At 35.0% G+C, this 21,776-nt stretch overlaps 1 protein-coding gene across 1 annotated transcript; it reads right to left on the bottom strand.

The window, feature by feature from the left end:
• Positions 1-16,527: 16,527 nt before the first annotated feature.
• On the bottom strand, positions 16,528-18,114 carry LOC145678896 (glutamate receptor-like). The gene has a single exon (XM_081749530.1). It carries the CDS (start codon positions 18,112-18,114, stop codon positions 16,528-16,530), a length of 1,587 nt encoding a protein of 528 aa, XP_081605656.1.
• Between the last annotated feature and the right edge of the window lie 3,662 nt (positions 18,115-21,776).

Here is a 21,776-nt window from a genome sequence, read left to right as displayed (position 1 = left end):
TTGTCGTGCAGCAAAAGAACACCATGCTGCCGATTAGGTCTTTTCTCTTGAGTAGCCGTGTTGAGTCGTTGCATTTGTTGCACATAGACTGTCGCGTTTGGTTCTTTTCAATCAATTCGAAATGAAGAATTCCTTCCCAATCCCACCATGTGCACAACATCGTTTTACGCGGATGAACCGTCTTCGAATGATGTACAACTTCGTGCCAAAAGTATTTAATGTCATACAGATTTTTCCAATTTAAGAAAAAAACGGCGGGAACTTAGTTGCCAATCCAATAGTTGTGGCAGTAGCGAAACGACAGGGCCAAATCTGACCAGAATGACGAGAAACTTTGTGTTTTTAATACACGGGTAGCAGCTGTTTTTAAAAGCACTGGTCTATGTATATCCGTCTTCCAATATTGTAACATTCTCGTAAAATGTCGAACCTCTGTTACACAAATAAATGACTTGCCATAACGGAATGAATATTCGCTGTGACATTTCGACTCCAGTCGTGCTGCTTTGTAAAAAGCCACGAATGAGATATTATTGAAAAGTCTGTGGAGTATTCTACTGGTTATATTACTTTTGAGTCAGTCCTTAGTAACAGTTGATATAAATGTAGTGCTTATTGTTGTTTTTATTTTGTATTATATTATTCACTAGACACGTAAAAATGTATAGTCATGAGTATATTTTCCTAATTGTTCCTCCATGTTCGCATGCATTTGAACAGTTACGTAGTTCTACATGTGCTAATATACCACGCTATTCCCATTATTTGTGAAGTAGGCTTTTAAAAAAAATTGAAGAAACATAACAATAAATTTCATCGGTTCGGTTCGGAGGGAGATTGTATATCGAAGTGGAAGACGGTTTGCACACCAGTCGAAAACACGAATAACTCCTATTACGAAACTGTAATAAAAACGTTCCGAATTCATATACTGTACGAGTTATATAAAAGTACAGGTTGTCCGGAAAAATTCGTTGTCACCAATAGAAATCGCAAACGGTGAGACACATGCCAAAAGAGGGAAACACGTGTTTGATCATATTAAAAGTACAACGTATCAAAGTAAAAGTGTTGTCCCGAACACCCGCAGGGTCCGTGGCGGGGTTAAACTCAGATCTTGTAAATTGTAAGGCGGTCAAGTAGCATATCGTTGCAAAGCTGTTGGGAAACAAAAAAAGACGGACCAAGTCTCGACTCTCTAAAATTACCTTGTGCAAAATGGCGGCCAGTCAAGATTTGAGCAGAAATGTCATTGTAAAGTCTATAGCCACCTTTATAAATCTGAAACGGTGGAACAGATGTCAAAACAGGAAAAGACATTTCAAAAGTACAACGATTGAAAGTAAAAATATTTTCCCAGTCGGCAGGATCCCAGGTGGACATCGACATTTTCCATTAATCTCCCTCTCTTCCCCTGTTAGTCTACCGTCCACCGATAAGGAGCAACAATTCTGCAAGCTTATAATGAATTACTCTCTGCTCGTAACATATCCGATTTCTACGAACTGTTCCGTCAACAGATGTTTAGCGTAAGGAGTGGTCAAATTACATATTACACGTCACTTAGACTAAGACTTTTAAATATTCTTCCGCTTTGTATATGGCACTTGGTTGTTGTGGCGCAAACTACCCTAGTTGTTTTATCCTGAGTTGATTTATTTGATTTTTTTATTTTATTTACTGTTCCGTTTTAAAAATACTGTTCTTCCCTCTCATCTTACGAAGGCAAAACGAAGTGAATAAACATATCGAATAATGGTGGAAAAGCAATACGTTGGGCTACACCTTCAACAGGGTTCAAACCCACGACAGACTGGTCTTGTGATTTCCAGCTTAATATGTTAGATCACTGAAAGATGTCGGTAGCCTTATTAAATTTTGCTTCCGTAATTTTAGAAGAAGAGTAAAGATTAAATAAATTGCGTTTAGTTAAAGAAAAGCTGAACATAAAAAAATATTTTTAACACATAATTCAATTTCTGTGTTCTTAAAATCTGAATAGACTTACGTTATTTAATATACTTGCAGTTATTTTAAATTTAAACCAGTAACATTTTTATGAACACGACTCTAGTTTACAATGCTACCTTCTGTACATGCTGTGATGAAAACCGTAATAATCCTTCATAACAACTTCACAATATTGTGTTTCTTCAGGTTGATAAAACTGTTGACTAGAAAAGGTTTCGTTCAATTTATCTAATAAACTCACCCACTTTAGTTACAAAACAGTTCTGTATTGACTGAAGATTACGAAATGTTTTGAAGGTTTCGGTATTTTTCTTCCTATAATTATTTTAACTAAATAGCAATACAAAAGCTTGAGATTCTAATCACACAACTATATGTTCGTTTTACCTAGGTATTTTACGACGCAAAGCTGGAAAATCATTAGGATGAATAGCAAATTAGTATTGATTATAAATGAATATGCTAACTCGTACACTTCGTTACGTATTTCAATATCTATCTATCTATCTATACTTCTCTCTCTCTCTCTCTCTCTCTCTCTATATATATATATATATATATATATATATATATATATATATATATATATATATAGAGAGAGAGAGAGAGATATGCGGCGCCAGCGTTTTGTTTACAATTCGTCTACACGAAATATTCTGCCTTTTTCTCAAGTACACACAACAATTGCTTCCAATTTATATGTAACACCACACCTGGGGCACTCCTACGCGGGGTCCACCAGCACCGAATCTCTCGTCCAAACATCGTAAATTGGGATACATTTGTGCGCTTTCTTTGGGATACAAAGCTACAATTGCTTGGAAGACCAGTGATTGTTGTAAAAAAAAATGTTCGCTCTTACACTTTGCTTCTATTTTTTCTTATAAAATAAAGTTTTATAGTTTTTTTTACTGGTAGTACAGATGGCAGAGTATAACAATTACTTATCCTGTTTTTGGGTATGATTCAATACAAGAGAGACGTAGTAAAATGTAGTATTGGGTACCTAACTTTGGAACGGCCTAGAACGTTGGCTATCTCTATTTTTCAACACTACATTTCATGTTTTACGAGAATAATCAGTGATTATTGTAATAAAACAGCCCAAAGCAAATATTTCTTGTTTTTAGGACACTAGGCACAATGAGTTTACCAAAACTCCATTAAGTATTTACTTGTGCATATGTCGTCCATGATTTCGGAGAGACAAAAACTCTCAAGAGCTACTTGATGGACTATCACTAAATTTTGTCAGGATAAATGTTAGGAACATCATTCTTTGGTGGATGAAATTTTTAAATCGGAAGTAGAAGAAGTTAAGCATTTCCAGTTTTACATTGACTACTATAGGGCAAAAGCAGTAATACATAACGAGGGGCCGCGGTGGCTCAGAGGTAGATCATTCATCTCTGGTGCATGGAGTTCTGGGTTCAAACCCTGCTCCCGCCAAGTGAACTTTGTGGTGGACAAACACGGTGTACGTGAGTTTCCTCGGGGTTCTCCCGTTTCCTCCCACTTTCTTCATTCCACGATTTCATTCATTACTCATCATCACCGTCTCCTTTAGCCTAGCTGGCATAATCGGCGGATGTAAAACTTAAAAATTTCATTTCGTTTCATTTGAGTAATACATTTCGAGAAGTGGTTTTCTAAAATCGATTAAGCATCGAAAAAATACATTTCATCTCCATCCTTCACTATCTGTTAACAACAGAAGTTATAGAAATATATTACAACATACACTTTCGATAAGGATTTTCATAGCAAAAACAACAATATAGCAGTAGGAAGGTTTTTGAACCGAAATCAGTAAGTAAACGTAATACTTATACATCTTATACACCTACATAAGCGTTGTGGGGAATCGGTGTAAAGTATAAGAAAATTTCTCATTCGTAGATAAAAATTCAAACGGGTGGGTTAAAATGACAAGAGTGTGAGTCACTCGTCACAGTTTCTTTTGTTTTCCAGAAATAAATATAATGCAAAAAGTATTGTAATAAATTCTGGCACAAAATTATTGTAATGTAATGGACTAGGATTAGGAATTACATTTCTGGACTGCCAACATCTAAAGCCATGTAGACCATAATGTATGAGAGATGATACGTCCGTCGGGCGATGAAAGAGAAGGAAGCAAGGAATGGGGAAGAAAGAAAACGACCTGGAACCATTATAGTAGGTACCATCTCAGCATTTGCCTGATGTGAATGAGGAAAACCCAGGAAAAACCTCACTCGAGATGGCTCGAATGTCACCTCCGGGAAACGAACCCGGGACCGCTGGCACCAAAGACGAGCGCTTTAGCGACTACGCCACTTGTAGGGCCACTTGTAATGTTATGCTTTCAGAAATGTTTTAATACCATAATTTTGAACAATGGTTACAATCTTGCTGTCGATTAAAATGACTCAGATCACTATGGTTTAACAAAGTCAACGATTTACACTAATGCATGTGACTTTCAGCAGTGTATATTTCAACAAAATGCATATAAAATGAAACTGAGATCTTCAATTATATTTTGTTTATCAGAAATAAGTTAACTGTTACTATATGCGAACAAAAATCAAAGCTTAAGTAAATATTAATTCATTATTTACTTCTGCCTCTGAATTAGAAGTTTCCACAACTTCCGGTGGACCAAGTTCGTCAGTTGGAGCCTCCTCAGATTCAGGGATAGTTCGAATGGAAGGCAAAAAATATGTGTGACTGATGGAGTATGTTCCATTAGATTTATCATGTCCTTCCGATTTGTATCCGTAACAGATCTTATTTGTGGATCCAACAAATTTAGATGAATGCTCGCTATAGATGATGGTCTACTAACCCTATTTGGTCGTAGATCAGGCACAGAAAATGCCATGTTCACTCATTATTTCTTTATAGAGAAGTGTGTTTGTGCGATCTTTCAAAATCCTAATTCATCAAATTAAACTGAAATACTGTTTTTAAATTTGGCAAGGATACAGTTCGATAAGTTAGCAATAGGTTCGAAGTCGTCACGTTCCGTTTTGCTCAGCTAAATTTATTTTTCTTCTGTACTTCAGAATAATAATGTAGCATTCATCAGGAGTTAAATTAGTGTATTATTTTCGTATAAATCAACCGATTCAAGTTCTATCTTTGAAGAGTAAGATTGCCCACTTACAATGAACTTACGATCAATAATCTCCGCACAGTTGTTATTGTTATTTATGAACAATATAAAGTACAATGGTAATTTCATATATGATTTTTACCTATATCCGATTCCCTGTACTAGGTAGGTCTCAAAATTTAGTTTGCGAACTCGTTCCATAAAATGTGGTACATTCTTTATTGCCGCATACTGATATGATCACCTTGAATGTGCTCGATTTGTGAAGCTATACACTGATGTCAGCGACTACTTTAGCTAATGAAGCATGTTTAAAATTTTGTTTCTCTAGTGGCCTTGAGTGCTGCCATTGTAGTAAGGGCCGCGGTGGCTCAGTGGTAGAGCGTTCACCTCTGGTGCTAGGGATCTCTGGTTCAAACCCTGCTCTCGCCAAGTGAACTTCGTGGTGGAAAAACACCATGTGCATGAGTTTTCTCGGGGGTCTCCCGTTTCCTCCCACTTTCTTCATTCCACCATTTCATTCATTACTCATCATCACCGTCTCCTTTGGCATAATCGTGGGACGTAAAACTCAAAAATTCTATTTCATTGTTGCCTTTGTATTAGCCTTAATATCATCAAAATCTTTCCATTTAATATTAGTTTGTTCCTTGGGTAATGGAGAAAGTCATTGGAGGCGTAATCATGTAAGTAAGGCAGACGGTCAACAACAGTTATTTGTTTTTTGGTAGAAAACTCCCGTTTCTACAGTGTCGTGTGGACAGGTGCATAGTCATGATACAGAAACTATGTGTTTATTGCGAAAAGTTTCAGTTGTTTGTGTTTCACCTTTTCACGCAATCTTGCAGCACCACAAAATGTTACGATTGATTCACTGTTTGACCTCGTGGTACAAAATAGTGATGTAAGAAATGTTATCAAGATCGTTTTGATTTGTGATTTTGATTGCCGACACGTTTTGGGTTCGTTGAATGCTAGATGTATTCCATTGGGCACTCTGCGTTTTGATGCAGGGTCATACGCGAAGACCCAGGTTTCATCACCTGTGATTATTCGACCTCAAACTTGCGTCACTGCCTTCCGACAGGCTTGTGCACTTCCACCAATCATTTGCTTTTATCAACGGCGAAGTCCTTTGGGACCATTTTGACACACACTTTGCACATGCTAAGGTCTTGATTTAAAACACACAGTTCACTTTCTCCACCAATACTCACTTTGTCTGCTATAAATTACACACACAATTTCACGATTTTTGGCAATGGCTTCTTATGTTCAACTTCTTACTAGCAGCCTCATCTTACCCTTATCAGTCGCTTGTTTCCTTTTCCTCGAAAATAATTTAACCAAATTTTACATGTTGTTTTCTTTATGGCATCGTCGCCGTACATCTGCTTTAAAACATTCTATATTTTGCTGCCCTTGTTTAAAAGCTTCACCAAAAATTTCACGTTTGTTCCTTGCTCAAAAAAAGAAGAAGAAATTATAGTCGGGAAGAAGAGGTGTGCGTGGTAATTGTAATGGGAATTACAATACAGTTGTAGGAGAAAAACAGTACAGTAGTGTCGTATGCAAATATGGTGTAGACGAAACAAATTAAAGGACTGGCCAGTTTCTGTGAACAGAATTCACTAGTAATTTGGAACACTTAACGAAAAAGGAGAAGAAATAACAACATAGAAATATACATTGAAATATTCAATTGACAGCTGAAAATATCAGATAGACTATGTTATGATGCAAGACAAGTGTTTGAATAATTTGAAGAACGCGAAGATCCTTCCTGGGCCTTACGTTTTCTCTGAATATAACCTTGTGCTGGACGAAGTAGATATTCAAATGAAAACTGTATACAGAGAAAATTAGGCAAAAAGATATTGAACTGAAAAGATGAAAAACGAGGTGGTAAGAAATCATTTTGTTGAAAATTCTCAAACGACGAAAGAATTGGTGCATCCAGTAACAGACGGCAAGAGCATAATTAACTTTACATACCGCAGGCTGCAGAAAAAATAGGAGATTACCGCGAAAACAAAACAGCTAAGAAACTATGGGTTACAGAACACATGTTGCAGAAAAGTAGGGAAAGTAAAACGTGGAGACAGGTTGATATAGGAGAGGGCAGACAGATATAGAGGAAGTTTAACAAAGAGTTACAAATGTAAATAAGCAGAGCAAATGTAGAGTTATACAAAATAAACTGCAAGGTCAGAGAAGAATTAGAAAGGATGAAGAAATGTGAGGAAGTGTATAAGAAGTTGTAATCTAGGGAACAGTCGAAGAAACAGTAGGGTATTACAATAGCAGTAGAATATAAGGAAAGGAAGGCTTTAGAGTCAGCAAGAGTAGTTAAGTCTTTGAAAAAAGGAAAGAATATATTGAGTATTTACATGAGACTAAGGATTGACTATGTGGCCTAGATGTTAAAGTAGAAAAGGCTAATACAAGAGTTCCAGTGAGTTTGATAAAGCTATAATCAAGATTACTAAAGATTGATTGATAAAGTACCAATCGAATTCATTAACAATATGGAAGACAAGAGCAATAAAGAACTGTTTCAACTGTGCAATTGAATATATGAAACAGGAATGTGGCCAAACTACTTTTTGATAACTATCATGATACCGTTGGCTAAGAAATCGGATCCAGATACTTGTGAGAACTATGGAACTATTATTTCCATATCCAATGTATGTTCAAAAATGCTTCGAATATTGAACAGCAGGTTGTAAGGAAGAACAAATGAAAAAGTTGATTAAGATCATGTCTGGCTGAGGAGAGGTAACAGCACAAAAGATACAATTGGATAGTAAGGCTGATCAGGGAAGCCTTATAGAAGAAGAAAAAGAAGCACATATTGTATTTATTGATTTGGAAAAGGCTTTTGACCATGCGAATAGGGAATTGTTGTCGGAAGTTCTTAAGAAGGTTGGGTTGGAATGGAACGGTCGAAAGATTCATAAGAAACTTATATATGAACCAACAAGTAAGTGTTAGCATAGGGGAGAATGACAGAGGAGAGTACAGTTGGAAGAGGAGGTCGACACGGATACTATCTCTACTCAACATTATTTAATTTCTATGTAGAAGAGATAGTCATAAATGTTAGTCATAGATATACGAAAATACATGTTAGAAAGACATAAGCCATGGTGATTGGAACGAAGCGGTAAAATAAAGAAGTAGGAGGGTAGAAAATAGACCAGCTTTCGATTTCTGGATAGTATTATTAGTGTTAATATGCGATGAAATGAGACAAAAATATAAAGGATAGAAGGATAGAGTTCCCTAGAAGTATTAAAGTGGAAGAATATACTATTTTGTGACAACTCGAGTAAAGACTCGTGAAGTGATTTGAAAAATGTATCATATAATGATTCGTTTAGAGTATCGTTATCTATGGGATAGAAACATGGACATTAAGCAAAAGTAAATAGAAACAACCGGAGCCTTTCGAAATGTAGGTATAGATAAGAATGGCTTGAAGTAGCTGAGTCAAGCAGACAACAAATAAGATGATACTAGAAAATGTGAGGAGAAGGCAAAGGTTTTAAGTGTTATTTAGAAGATGAAGAGAAATTGATGAAGAGATTTTCTAAGGAGTTACGTGCGGGATGTGCGTGCAATATAAAGGATGTGCTAGAGGGAAGTAGGCAGTGAAGAAACGAATGATGAGAAGGAGGTTAAAATTGATGGAGGTTTACATGAACGTAAACATTTTCATGCATTGATAAAATGAAATGATATAAACTTATTTCACTTTAACCTCAATTTATACACTTTAGGCTAAGGGAGACGATAATTAAAGCAAGTGAATAATGATAGAAGAATGGGATGTGTGAGAAAGTTGGAGGAAATAGTAGTAACCCGAAAAACTTATGGACACGATGTTGTCCACCATAAGCTTACTTGTCCGGGAGCGAATCAGAGAACAAAAGCATCAGAGAGGTAAAAACTCTACCACTAAGCCACCATGCCACTTATGCATTGACGTTTGATCCGAATGTTAGAGTATTTTATTAATTCCGAAACTTCTTCATACCTTTGCACAGGTGAATCTAATGTGAAGTTAACACGCTGTATAAAGTTTATTTCCCATATAACAATTTAAATAAGAAGCATTCTACATCTTTATTTGACAATCAATCAATCATATAAACATTATAGTTTTTAAAATCGCCTATAGAACTTCGAAAATTTTGATAATGACATCCCTTTTGCCTGGTCAACACGAATCCAGATCTCATGCAGACGTTGGACACCGTTGAATCACCCCGTTTGTGAGAGGGTGAGAGAGTACCATAAGGCACGAACAATACTGAGAAAATCATTGAAATATTTTCTCCAAAGTACTTCTTTCATCTTTGGGAAGAAATCAACACACAGGGGAATATGGAAGATACTTCAGTTTCTCCTAAGCCCATTTGCCTAAGGTAAGAGAGTCTGATCCGAAGGGAAGTATGAAATCCGGCATTATCCTGAAGTAGATTTGGTACAGACTGCAGGAAATGCAGTAATAGGATTATATAGATTCAGGTACAATGAATAGTAATTCAGGTACAATGAATAGTGCGAAACATTTATGGTAATTCCTGATGGAACCTGATGAAGTGGTTGATACCTTCATGGTCATAGGACATTATCATAATGACAATGATTTTCTGGCCCTTGTTTAAAGTTTCTCGGTAGTGGGGACCCCGGATTTGTACCATTAACTACACTGCTTTTCAACTCTGGTTAAAACCACTTATCCCCACGTAAGTTTAAATTCATTATATGATTTACAACACATCCATCACTGACATTTTTTTTTAGTTATGTCCGCATTCCTAACATATGAGGTTCATGAATAGCCTTTTGAATAAGGCCACTCACTATTCTTTGCATGTTGTCTGGCGTCCGTCTCGAGTTCTGCAGCCAATATCGCAACCATCAAAAAGCAAAATACTGTCACCACACACCTAACATTTCCTTTTTTTTCTAACACGCATTTTGAACTCGTGCTTCGTGAAACTTGATGAAATACGCGCTTCTATACTGATAAACATAGTTTACGACAGTGAATTGCTGGTTCTTTAATTCTCAGGAGAACTTTCATTTTTACATCCGAATTTGCACTTTGGGGGTCTAGCAGACTAGAGCATCTAGATTTACTTATATAACATATATAAAAAAGTTTTAGAATACTTTTATAAATTGGTGGCGTAGTCAAAGGGAGTTTACTGTGTTCTAGCAATAATCTTCTTTATTATGTTATGCAAATATTAAAAAGTATTATGTTAGTATATGAATATAAAAATAAATCATGTAATGTGTAAGATAGTTTTATGTTCAAACTTCCGAAAATATTGAGAAACCAATGAAAATAAATTGTTGTTAATAATAATAATTTTTATTGTTGTTTAAATCCCTTTCTTGATGAAATGCTGTGTGCAGTATTGGTTACATATATTATTATAGATATAGATATCCAACACGTTTGCCATATCTCTATGTAAAATATATGTTTCTTTGTACTAGTATAAAGAACGAATATAATAAATGTGCGCATGAATTTGAAATATAGAATTGCAATTAGTGCTAGATATATGTAGAGTTCACCTTTCTAAAACAGTGAAAATTAAAAATGAAAGAAAAACTATATTTGTGAAGGATATAATTTCGTTTTTCTTAAAACTTTCTCATGGAGGAAGTTCACAAACAAATAACAATCCACATCAAAGTAAATTATAAGACAGGCCTGTGTGGCACAGGTAAATTATAACAAATTTCGTGTAACATGCAATGAAATAATATTTGCTAGTAAAAATAATGTTACCATAGATTTTCTATATGTATATTTCTAAATAAAACCACCATGTTCCCAGCCTTATTATACATCATATTTGTAGTTCACACTTCGGTTTTTCTTCTCCTTAAAGGACGACATATAAACCCCACTGATTCTTCTCCAATGCATAGGACTCTCTGTACTTGTTTGTGTATTTTATATTCCATATTTTTTACCACATCTGCTCTTGTTTCTTCAAATTAGTCCTTGGTGCTTTTTTCAGTATCACAAAGATTATCATTTCATATAGTCTCCTAGTTAACATTCTTTGTCGCAGCTGTACTTTACACTACACTATGGATTATGAGGGATAAATATAATTCATGGTAGTAATATCGAAACTATTTATAAAGTGTCATGTTGCCTGGTTTATCCAGAGTTTAGTACTGATTGAGCCGTTAATTTTTTACCCATTTAGTTTCATTGTAATATATAGTTTGGCAACTGTAATAAATCCATAATTTATTCACCGGTTATTATTTTCACTTTTTGTACTCTTCAGTTGCAGCCTGCCTTACTTATGTGAGTAGAATACAGCACGATTTATTCTTAAATATCAGGGGTAACAAAGAAATTTAGGGCAGACGGAGATGAATCTGTATATTTTTACATCCTGCCTTGGGATCTTTTCGTACAATGTTTTGCGACTTAGTCTTGAAGTGTTTGACTCAGTGCGTAATTACAAGCAAAAGTTTTCGTTTCCATTATTTGACGTAAATTATTTTGTGCAGTGTTAGAATCTATGGCATCCTCGATCTCATTAGAACAACATCTTTTAATATTTTTCTTGAAAAATAGTGTTCATATTCACCACGAGGTAACAGAATCACTAACTTAAAATTTGCTAAGTAAGATATATAGTTGCAATTCGATTACTAAGTTGTGAAAGGTAACGTAATGGCACTAAAGATCGAACGCTCCGTAAATATCGAACACCTTGGTCATTTCGTTAAATAATAAGAATACCGAAAACATTACGCGCTATCTGAAATTTGTGAACACGCCATTCCAAATCTCGCCTAATGAAATTCAATAGGTCGATACATTTCGATGTTAGAGAACGCGGGAAAGTTTCCTAGTCTGTGATTTTGCTGGAGATTCTAGAAATCACTATATTTTTTATAAGGCGCAGCACTGCTGCAATTATCTTCCCCCTGTGTGATGGTGTCATCATAAAGTATTCTTTTAATGATGCAATGAGTTAATATCAATATATGCGTATTTATTTGTCATAATGCTATTTTCAGCTACCATCTTATTTGAAGCGAAAAGAAAATAGCGTTCGATATTCGAGACCAATTTCATAACATCGAAATGTTGTTCGATAAAAGAGGTTTCTCTAAGGAAAAGTGTTCTTTTGTATCGAACATTATTGTAAGTGGAAAGCATATTGGTGATTGAAATATTAGTTTAACTATGTTGATTTCTTTTGCACTGAATAACGCATTTTGCCGTGAATTTTAAGGCTTTTACCTTGTAGCTGATAGTTGAGGGGTTCTCTCCGTTATAATAATATTCAGAGTTACCTTTATAGCAAAGTTTCGTCATAGAGAGTCTAACTAATAGAAGCCTTACGTAGTACTGATCGCATAGTTTCAGAATGTTGTCTCCGGGTTGTCCTCCCCTTCAATGTATAGACTACTAAGCACAGTAGAAGTTAATCATAAAAATATTTTTATACATTTTTTTTAGTTTCCTTAACTACTGCTCGAAACTTGATACTGGGTAAAATTAAGAACCCCAACAAGGAAAGTGTACCAAAACGAGAACCAAGGTTGTAAAAAAGTCAGTCTTGACTGAAGCTGTTCAGCAGGTGATGTCCAGTTTGATGTCCCAAAGTCACGCATTGAAAACCTTAAAGATTCATCTAACAACTTTAAATGATAAATTATATGGTCATCATAAGATTGAGATTGCTCTTGGGCGGAAGCCGCTCCTGAGCCCACAGGAAGAAAATGGAATTTCTGGGTGGATGATGAACATGTCTAAGAGAGGATTTCCGTTGAAGAATAGTAATTTACTGGACACTGTTCAGCAAATTGTACAGTCTTCATAAAGAAGCACACTGCTCAAGCAAGGAAGACCAGGGAAAACTTGCTTCAGCTGTTTTATCGGACGACATCTTGCCTGTCTCAGAAGAAGGCTGAACTATTAACAAGGGCAGGGCTGCGGTTTCGAAAGAGAGAATACGCAGCTGATTTGCAGAACTTTCGAGTTATCTTGAATCTGAGGGATTAAGTACAATTATGAGAGACCCAACAAGGATTCTTAACGCAGACGAAATAAACTTCCTGTTCCACAAGGTTTCAGGAAAGTACCTAGGTAAGAGAGGAGAACAGCTTCAAATTACTGCAACTTCTTAAGAAAAGGAGGGTATAACAGTGCTTGGCAATTTCTGTGCTGACGGGCGTTGATCGTCGCATGATCGTCTGCAGCAACATACGACTTCAGCATATATGAAGAATAGCGTACCTGAGCCACGGATCTACGAGGAAACAGAAACTAGATGAATGAAGACTATAGCATTTTTGAATTACCTCCAACAGTTTAGGTCGTGGCTAGAGACTGAGAAAATCACACTTTTGCTATTCTCTTTCTTGATGGGCACAGGAGTCATCTATCAGTTCAGGTCAGTCAATATTGTCACGATCATGGAATACTATAATATTGTCAATTTCCCAACGCCACTCATCTTCTGAACCATCAGACGTATTCCCATTTTCACCTTGGAAACAAATATTGAAGCACTTTATTACGAGGAAATAAAAACCCTCGCAGCATCGGCGACGAGGGAAGATTTTGCGCCCCAGTTGAAGAAAGTTTGGGATGATGCCGTCAAACCAGAAATTGTGCAAAGCGCATTTCGTAAATGTAGCCTTTAAACATTGAGTCCTGCTGCTGTGGACTATAGCAAGTGTGTTGCTGATGTTTTGAAGATTCCAGTGGGAAAACCACATCAAGAGAGTAACCAGAGTACCGCTCTATCTTCTCAACAACTGTTCCATACCCTTCATCAGAAAATAAAGTTCGTGCTTGAAGATGTGGGAAATTTAATATGTTCTGTGACAAACTAAGACGGACCAAGAGGAACAGAGTGATGGTGATCCAGATTTGGATGCTTATTGGAAAAATGTTAAAACCCGGTACAGTGCGACACATGAAAATAAATTGGCTGATCGAAAATAAACAAGTGATTCAAGATCAGAAGATGAAAACAAAGAGCAAGAAAGTGACGAATGTGAATTCAAATGGAATATGAACGCTTAGAGGTGTACGCACCTTCACCCAAGAAGGATCATGCATGTGGGTGAAGTCGGGCAAAAATTCACAATCCGAAACCATTACATCAAAATGAGATCGCTTCGGAATTAGCATGCTCGCCTTCCTCAAGTAGTAGACGTGATTCTCTCAAAGAATTTCTGAAACTTCCTCAAGAACCAGAGAAACCTCAACAGTTTGGGTTGAAGAAAATATATGCAATGTCTTGTTAGCAATACCGGTAAAAACTGAAGAAGAAAAAAGGCAACAAAAATGATTGACGTAAAATGCTCCACTTTGTACTAAGGAATGGCGATATAAAACAAATATTTTGCAGCTTAGAACATTTTAATATGTATTTCTCTTTATATCTGCTTTCTTAGTTATATTTAAGAATTACTGCAATGTGTTTACAATGTAACTGTATTCATATTACCCTTAAAGTGAACTTGTTCAAAAATAAAATATTCTTTTTGATATTTAAACCTCGCTGTTCAATATATAAAACAATCTGTTCGATAATTAAAATCTCAATGATCGATATATAAGACAACCCGTTCAAGTAATACAACTTTGCTTTTAAAATGTACCTCAAATTTCAAAATTGTTAATTATAATTGTCATAATGGGCTGGTTTCAACCAATAAATAACACTAATAGAGTTTTATCGCCCACACACAGTCCTGTTCCTCACTGATAGAAAATATTGATTAACTATTCATACCAATGCCCTTAAGTGTTCGATATATAGTGTCATAACCCTACGCATATTTATTCAAATAATGGATTTGCAATCATTTCAAGACAACTTTTTAAAATATAATTCGAATTAACTACTATAAAAATAAATTAAAGCCCTTAAAAAGAATATAATCCTAGTAAAACCCAAAGCTGAAATACGGGGATTTTTTAATTATTGATTGTATTTTGGATACGAGCAAGTTGGAAATTTAATAAATGTTTAAATATAATGCCAATATAAGATATGAAAAGGTTTTGGAAATAAATAAAAACATTTAGTATACAAAGTAAGATTATTCATATAAAAGGTCTGATGCCTCTATTATTCATTTAAGAATTAACAGCGTCCACTTACCACTTTAACCGTAACATGTGGACAGGAACACATTGACACAATCACTATACTGCCAAGAAATACTCTACATTCGTTATCACCTCTGGATAAGCGAGAATTGTATCACAGCAACGTTGTCATTTCAACCTAGACTTTCTTTGTATTTACGTGTTTTTGTAAAAGTTGTTAATGTAAAAGACCTTTTTATTACGTTTCTTTTTCCCTCTTTACACACGATACGACGCATGCATATCTACATATACCTTCTAAGTTTTATGACTAGGGACCTGATTTTTGTGCTAGAAAACTGTAAAATATTTGTTTTTATGTAATAAAAGTTTAAAAAATATTTAATAAAAAGTAACAAGAAAAAGTATGGGAAAACGCCCAACATAAGAAAAATAAATACTGATACTCAGCAGTAGCAATTATTCATCAGATGTCGAAATTCCATGGACATTCCAGTTAATAACTGAAGTCTTTTCCAAGTTGTCCATCGTAAAGCCATGCCTATTCTCATGGAATAATGCCTTATATTGAGAAAAGGACCGCTCTACATCACAACATATAAAATATCGCGTATTTGAAAAGGGTATATCACGAATATTCACACCATCAATTTCCCTTGTGTTTTGGCCTCTAATATTTCAGATATTTCAAAAAGGGTTTTATAGTCAATGTGTTTCTCAAACATGTCCTTAATTTTTTTCTTACGACTTCAACTTTCGAAGGAGTAAAGAACACTCAGCTTTCTTTCAAAGCACTGTACTTCTTTAATCAGAATACTCAATAAATCTCCTGTAGTTTGTAGTTTATAGAGTGAGTCAAGAAAGAGAAATAGGCAGATATGAAAGCTAAATCACATTTTAAGCCAGGTCACTTACTAAATTTTTCAACAATTTCAGTGGATGCAGCATCGACTGGGGACAATTTATGACGACGCTCTTTCTGCAGTTGGAAAGTTTCTTCCATATACAATGGATAGATTTATGTAGCCTACTCTTTTCTGATCTTAAATTCCCTCGACAGAAAGAAAAAAATCTTTGTGAAATTTAGAGTAAAATAAAGGAAAATTGTTAAAAGTAAGTATTTATTACAAAAATGTCCAAAATATTTATTTACATAACTTTTGTTTCAGAAAATATGTATTTTTATGTGAAATAAAATTTGAAATTTACACTTGCATACTCTTAGTTGGGATAATAAACTTCGTTTTGGGATTGTATGTGTTTGGAATAAAAATATGTTTTTAAATATAAATCTGGGCCTTATTTATGACATTATATTAAATGTTTAACTACGCCTTCTCTTTGACTGTAAAGCAAATTTACATATTTCAATTAGAAATACAACTAAAGACAATATTAAGCCGATCCCTAGCAAATAGAACGCTGATTTCAAGTTTTCTAATGAGATCGTCAGCATTCGTGTATGACAGAGTGCTTCACCCTGTGAGTTCCGTTTAGGCTTCTCAACTACATCAGATATCCATTTAAATATAAGTCCAGAAGATCTCATCCTTCTAATAAGGATGTTGAAGCGTGAGAGGAAAGGGGAACCCTTTTGGACACCTATTCTTACACACCGGGTACTCATTCCCTCTTTCAGTAATCGAAAGGACGATTTGCAGCTTAAACGTAAATGAACTATGTTCCCGTAGTATTTCAAAAGTTTATCTGGACCGAATACTGTTGATGTTCCATGTCTTATTACATCTTCGATACTAAATTCATAGTTTTCGTTGGGTTCGTACCTATTAAATATTGACATCAAAGTAGGGTTAGATGTGTCGTTGAAAATATATTTTAAGTTTTTCCATCCTTTAATTACAAGATGCGAATCAGCAAGCTCACGTAAAGTATTAATAGGTGTGGAGCGTAACGGTATTGTTAAAACACCTACAACACCACCTTCGAAAACAGGTACTATCACGAGTGTCATGTATACCCAAGTAAAAAACAATACTCTAGTGGTTGCATTGTTTGGCATTTGCGTTGATATTTGAAGAAGTGTAGCGATAAGGCTAAGAAATATCTGACATAAGGTCATTTTTCTCTTGGAATCTTTTATGATCCGTTCAAAGATAGCTATTGCCACACCAACCACAACAAATGAAATTGCAACGCATCCCCAAATATAAACATCAATGAATTGTTGCAATGCAGTTACTGTTGAAAGAATATGTCTCTCACGAATTAAGAAAGTGAAAAGAACAGTGATTATGTAGTCGGTGAACTCTATATATTGCATTCTGTCTACTGATGCTAACAAAGGAAAAAAGCTCACGTCTGCTTCACGTCTCACAAGACTTCCTATAACTCCATCCCATGTTCCATTAGGTAACTTTATGTTTAAATTATTGATATCATGATTAACAACATTTTTCACACTGAAATTCATGTATGTTTTCAACGACTCGAAAACCATTGGAATATACCCACCTTTACGATAAGTGCTTGTATTCCCAATTTTCAAATAAAGCAACGCTGGTAGTAAGTTTGACTCCATATTTGCCAAGTGCAAAGGATATCCAAAGAGATTTGACGTTTTTGAATGTGAAAATGCTTTTGTAGGCACTTCGCTACCTCCATTCAGAACTTCTTCATACATATATTTTAAAAATGGGTTATACGTATACACCGTAATGGACTGGTACAAATCAGCTAAATGTAATATATTTTTCCAAGCTCCTAGTTTAATAGCTATAATTGCGACATTAATTGTTCCTGTTGACCAAATCTGTTGAAAAATTAAATGAAAATTAGGTTTATTACCATTAGCTTCAATAAACATGAGAATAAGAACTTTGCGTTGAAAATGTCTCAATTCTTCTTTCAGCTGATCAAACATTTGCAGTAGAGATGATTCACTTGACGCCATTATGAGGAACAAGTCATTATTTATAACAGTAACATTATTCAATAATTTGATAAACATAGAATAAAATGGCATCTTACATATTGCCAGAGGAAAGGACATTCGTTTAATTATTGATGACACGTAATATTCATCAATAATTTCAAAGTATAACACAACATGCCTGGAATTTTTAACCACCTTAGAAATCATATTGTTTAAATTATTTGGTAAATCAAATTTAGTGTCGCTCTTGTCATTAAAAGCAATGAGTTCCCTAATTACGTTGTGAGCCTCAGCAGCAGCGTAACTAAGTAGATAGAGTATCAACAAATATATCATCCTTGATCTGCTAGGTATGATATAAAATTAAAGATGTGAGTCTCGTTTCCTTCCAAATAGTAGGCGTGACTGCAAAGAGATAAAACATACATATATCAGTTTATTTAAGCTATAAAGGTACCATACTTTTATCAGTTTACAATATTTAATATTACCGTACTACTTAGTGTGTAGAGTTTTATTTCAGTATTAGCGCATTGATGAAAAAATAGAAATTTAGAATATCTTTTCAAAATGTCCCTTTACTAAATATTCACAGAACTCTGGTGTTGATGATTCAAATGAGGAAAAAAATTTACAGCGATGATTTGCAAATTCAATAGTACTATAAAAGTATATAATATAACCAGTGGTCGAAGTGAGACGGTATGCGGTGGTATGCCATACCACCTCTGGTTTTTCAGTGATTAAAGCATACCGTCTCTGAATACCTTTAATAAATGCATTTTTACACACAGTAACTGACGAATAGCTTTGCACATAAAAAATATTTTATTTCTTATATAGATACGATTTCTAAGTTGACAACATCGACAATTTTGTTATCTTTTTCCTCTTTTTCGCTTTTAAAATGAGATATCTTCAAGGAAGTTAATATAGTTTATATTTTGATATGCCATATTAAATTATTTCTTTCTAATATGTGTGCCTTCTTGTCGTAATGTATATAAACGTCATGTTTTGAGCATGGACGAATTTAGAGGTTCCCTGCTGTGGGGACGGAACTTTCAGGGGTTTGGAATACTACTGAATTGAGTGGGGGTCCGGAAGTTTTCCCACAGGAAATTGTTAATATAAGAAATAGTTTTTGAACGGTTTCGTGTTTAATTCTCTATAATACAACATAAGGGGATACCTTTATTAATTTTTTTTCAGAGAGTTGTTGGCAGGGGATAAAAGTCTTTCCATTCCTTCCGTGTAACTACAGAGAAGCTCTCAAATGGTTTTCAGTCATTATATAAATAAAAATGCAATCTTTCAGGAAACATACCCTCACTATATTTCAACATTTAGATAGCAGGTATGTCGAGTCAAAATCGTAATAAAACATACCGCCTCTGCTTTTTTCCCACTTCGAACACTCCATATAACATTATACGTAGCGTATCATATAACCATCAAGATGGGAGTCACATTTTGTTCCAAATAATAGGTATGACTAGGAAGAGAGAAACAATACGAGTTTGTTTAACTTTTGAAAGCATAGGTATAAATTTACTATGTTTAATATTACGATATTAGAATATATAGCTACGCTGGAACATGTAACACGTTCATAAAAAAAGAGAACAATTTAGAACTTTCCTTTTCAGGCAAACGCTATACAAAAGAATCGCGGAATTCAGCTCCTAAGGATTCAGACGATAATCTCTAATTTGAAATTGAAATCTTTCGGTTTAACGTCCCACGATTATATTTCTTATGCTAAGGGAGATGAATGATTGAGGCAAATGCATTATGATGGAAGAATGTGTGGAACAAGAATGCCAGAAGAAACGGGACTAACCAGACAAAACTCACGGACACGGTTTTGTCTACCACAAAATTACTTGGCGATCGGACCAGGAATCCTACACATAAGAAGAAATGCTTTACTACTGAGCTATGATGCTGCCAACTTCCAATATGAGGAGGAGAGTTTAGAGTCATGATCTGTAAATGAAATAGTATACCCAAAAAGTGCAATATGAAATTAAATTTTAGTATATGAGTCTGACGAAAATAAATCAATTATATATTATTTATATCATACAGAGACTTATTTATTTCCATGGGAACAAATTGGAGCTTACCTAAGATAGTTTACTTCGGTAAGATTGAGCTTGCTCGAAATGAAGACCGCTGTATGGAAGATTGCACAATACTACAGTTCTCATTATAGTAAATTTCGTTGTAGTCGTATCAGGAGTACATTGCCATCCTACTGCTTGAAGACTTTACAGAAGAGGCCATTTACTGTTCTAATTCAACGTATGCTATAGTATCACAACAGACGTAGGAAAGCATAGTAACTCATGGTACTAACATCTGCCTCTTAATACGATTACCCTCTAGTGGAATACCATGATCATCAGTTGCAACCGCCATTTGTCGGTAGAAGGTCAGAGATGTGTTTGGTTAATGACTTGAAATTTTATCCGGATGTATTTCCACTTAATGGGTGCCGCAAAAATAAATTACTGGAATTTCCCTTGCGTAAAGTGGGAATAGAATGTGATCTCACAAGCTAATTTACGAAGTATCCCCTCGGGATTCCTGTAAAATTGATTCAAATACAAAGTCCTCCGCAGCCCAATGTATATTGCACTAATTTAAACGGCCCATACCGGCAATTTACATATTTATGAACCTTCATATATCCAGAATTCAATCATGCACTACTATAAAGCTCGGACACAAAATTACTTTTAGTTTCTTTAGATGTAACTGAACATGAATGTGGGCATGTGCAAAACAAATTGGATCAAGTACTGCTTTTCTGATACTTGTTACCCACCCAGGTCGCCATCTTGTATCCGCCATTGAGCTCAAATTTTGGTTTTTCAAATGGGAACATGTGCAAGTGATATATCAAATTTACGTACAAGTTTCTTGGAAATTCAATGGTGTAGTGAATTCTTCAGTAGCTTGTTCCGTTTGGAAGGTAGTGCATGTTAAATCCCGTCAGGCACTTCGCGAATAGACATTGCAGAGTAATATCCCTTACCCATATGTTTTTGATGTTGACAAATAGAAACAAAAATACTGTAGGTATAAACAAACTCTTTACAACATTAGTGTCATAATTCTTATTACATTTCTGTGGGTGATTGTTGTTACTTCCAAGTTATACTATGTATAACAAGGAAGTATTGTATTATGGTAAAAACGCCTAATGCAAATCCAGATATGACCAGATTAAAGTGAATACCTACCATTTCCGTATTGACGTCTGTGTGTCTGTAGATATGCACACTCATGTCTAAAACGATTGTCGCATATCTATAGCTGTCTTCTAACAAGAATATATTTTGATAATGAATTGGCTGGGTACGTTTAATACTGATACTGTGTGTATAATCAAGAAATGTATATTTGTGGTAAATTTCATAAGAAAATGATTATAAATACGAAAATTAGAATGAGTAAAACAAAATGTTGCTAAATATACAAGAAAGTTTTATTTTCGTTTTATTGTTCTTATTTACTGCTCTTTCGGCATGAAGTTTGCCACATACATGTCTTTGACGATATACACATGCTGATATTATAAGAAATACCCTGCAAATTCGTTATCAAATTATACTCCTACAACAATATATTTATAGACATTCGACAGTTATTTTGCACATAAGTGCAAATTC

Source organism: Thermobia domestica, chromosome 1 (assembly GCF_964235325.1).
Source record: "Thermobia domestica chromosome 1, izTheDome1.hap1.1, whole genome shotgun sequence".
Taxonomy (NCBI): domain Eukaryota; kingdom Metazoa; phylum Arthropoda; class Insecta; order Zygentoma; family Lepismatidae; genus Thermobia; species Thermobia domestica.
The sequence above is the reverse complement of the archived record's forward strand: the minus strand, read 5'-3'. Positions and strand labels throughout refer to the sequence as shown.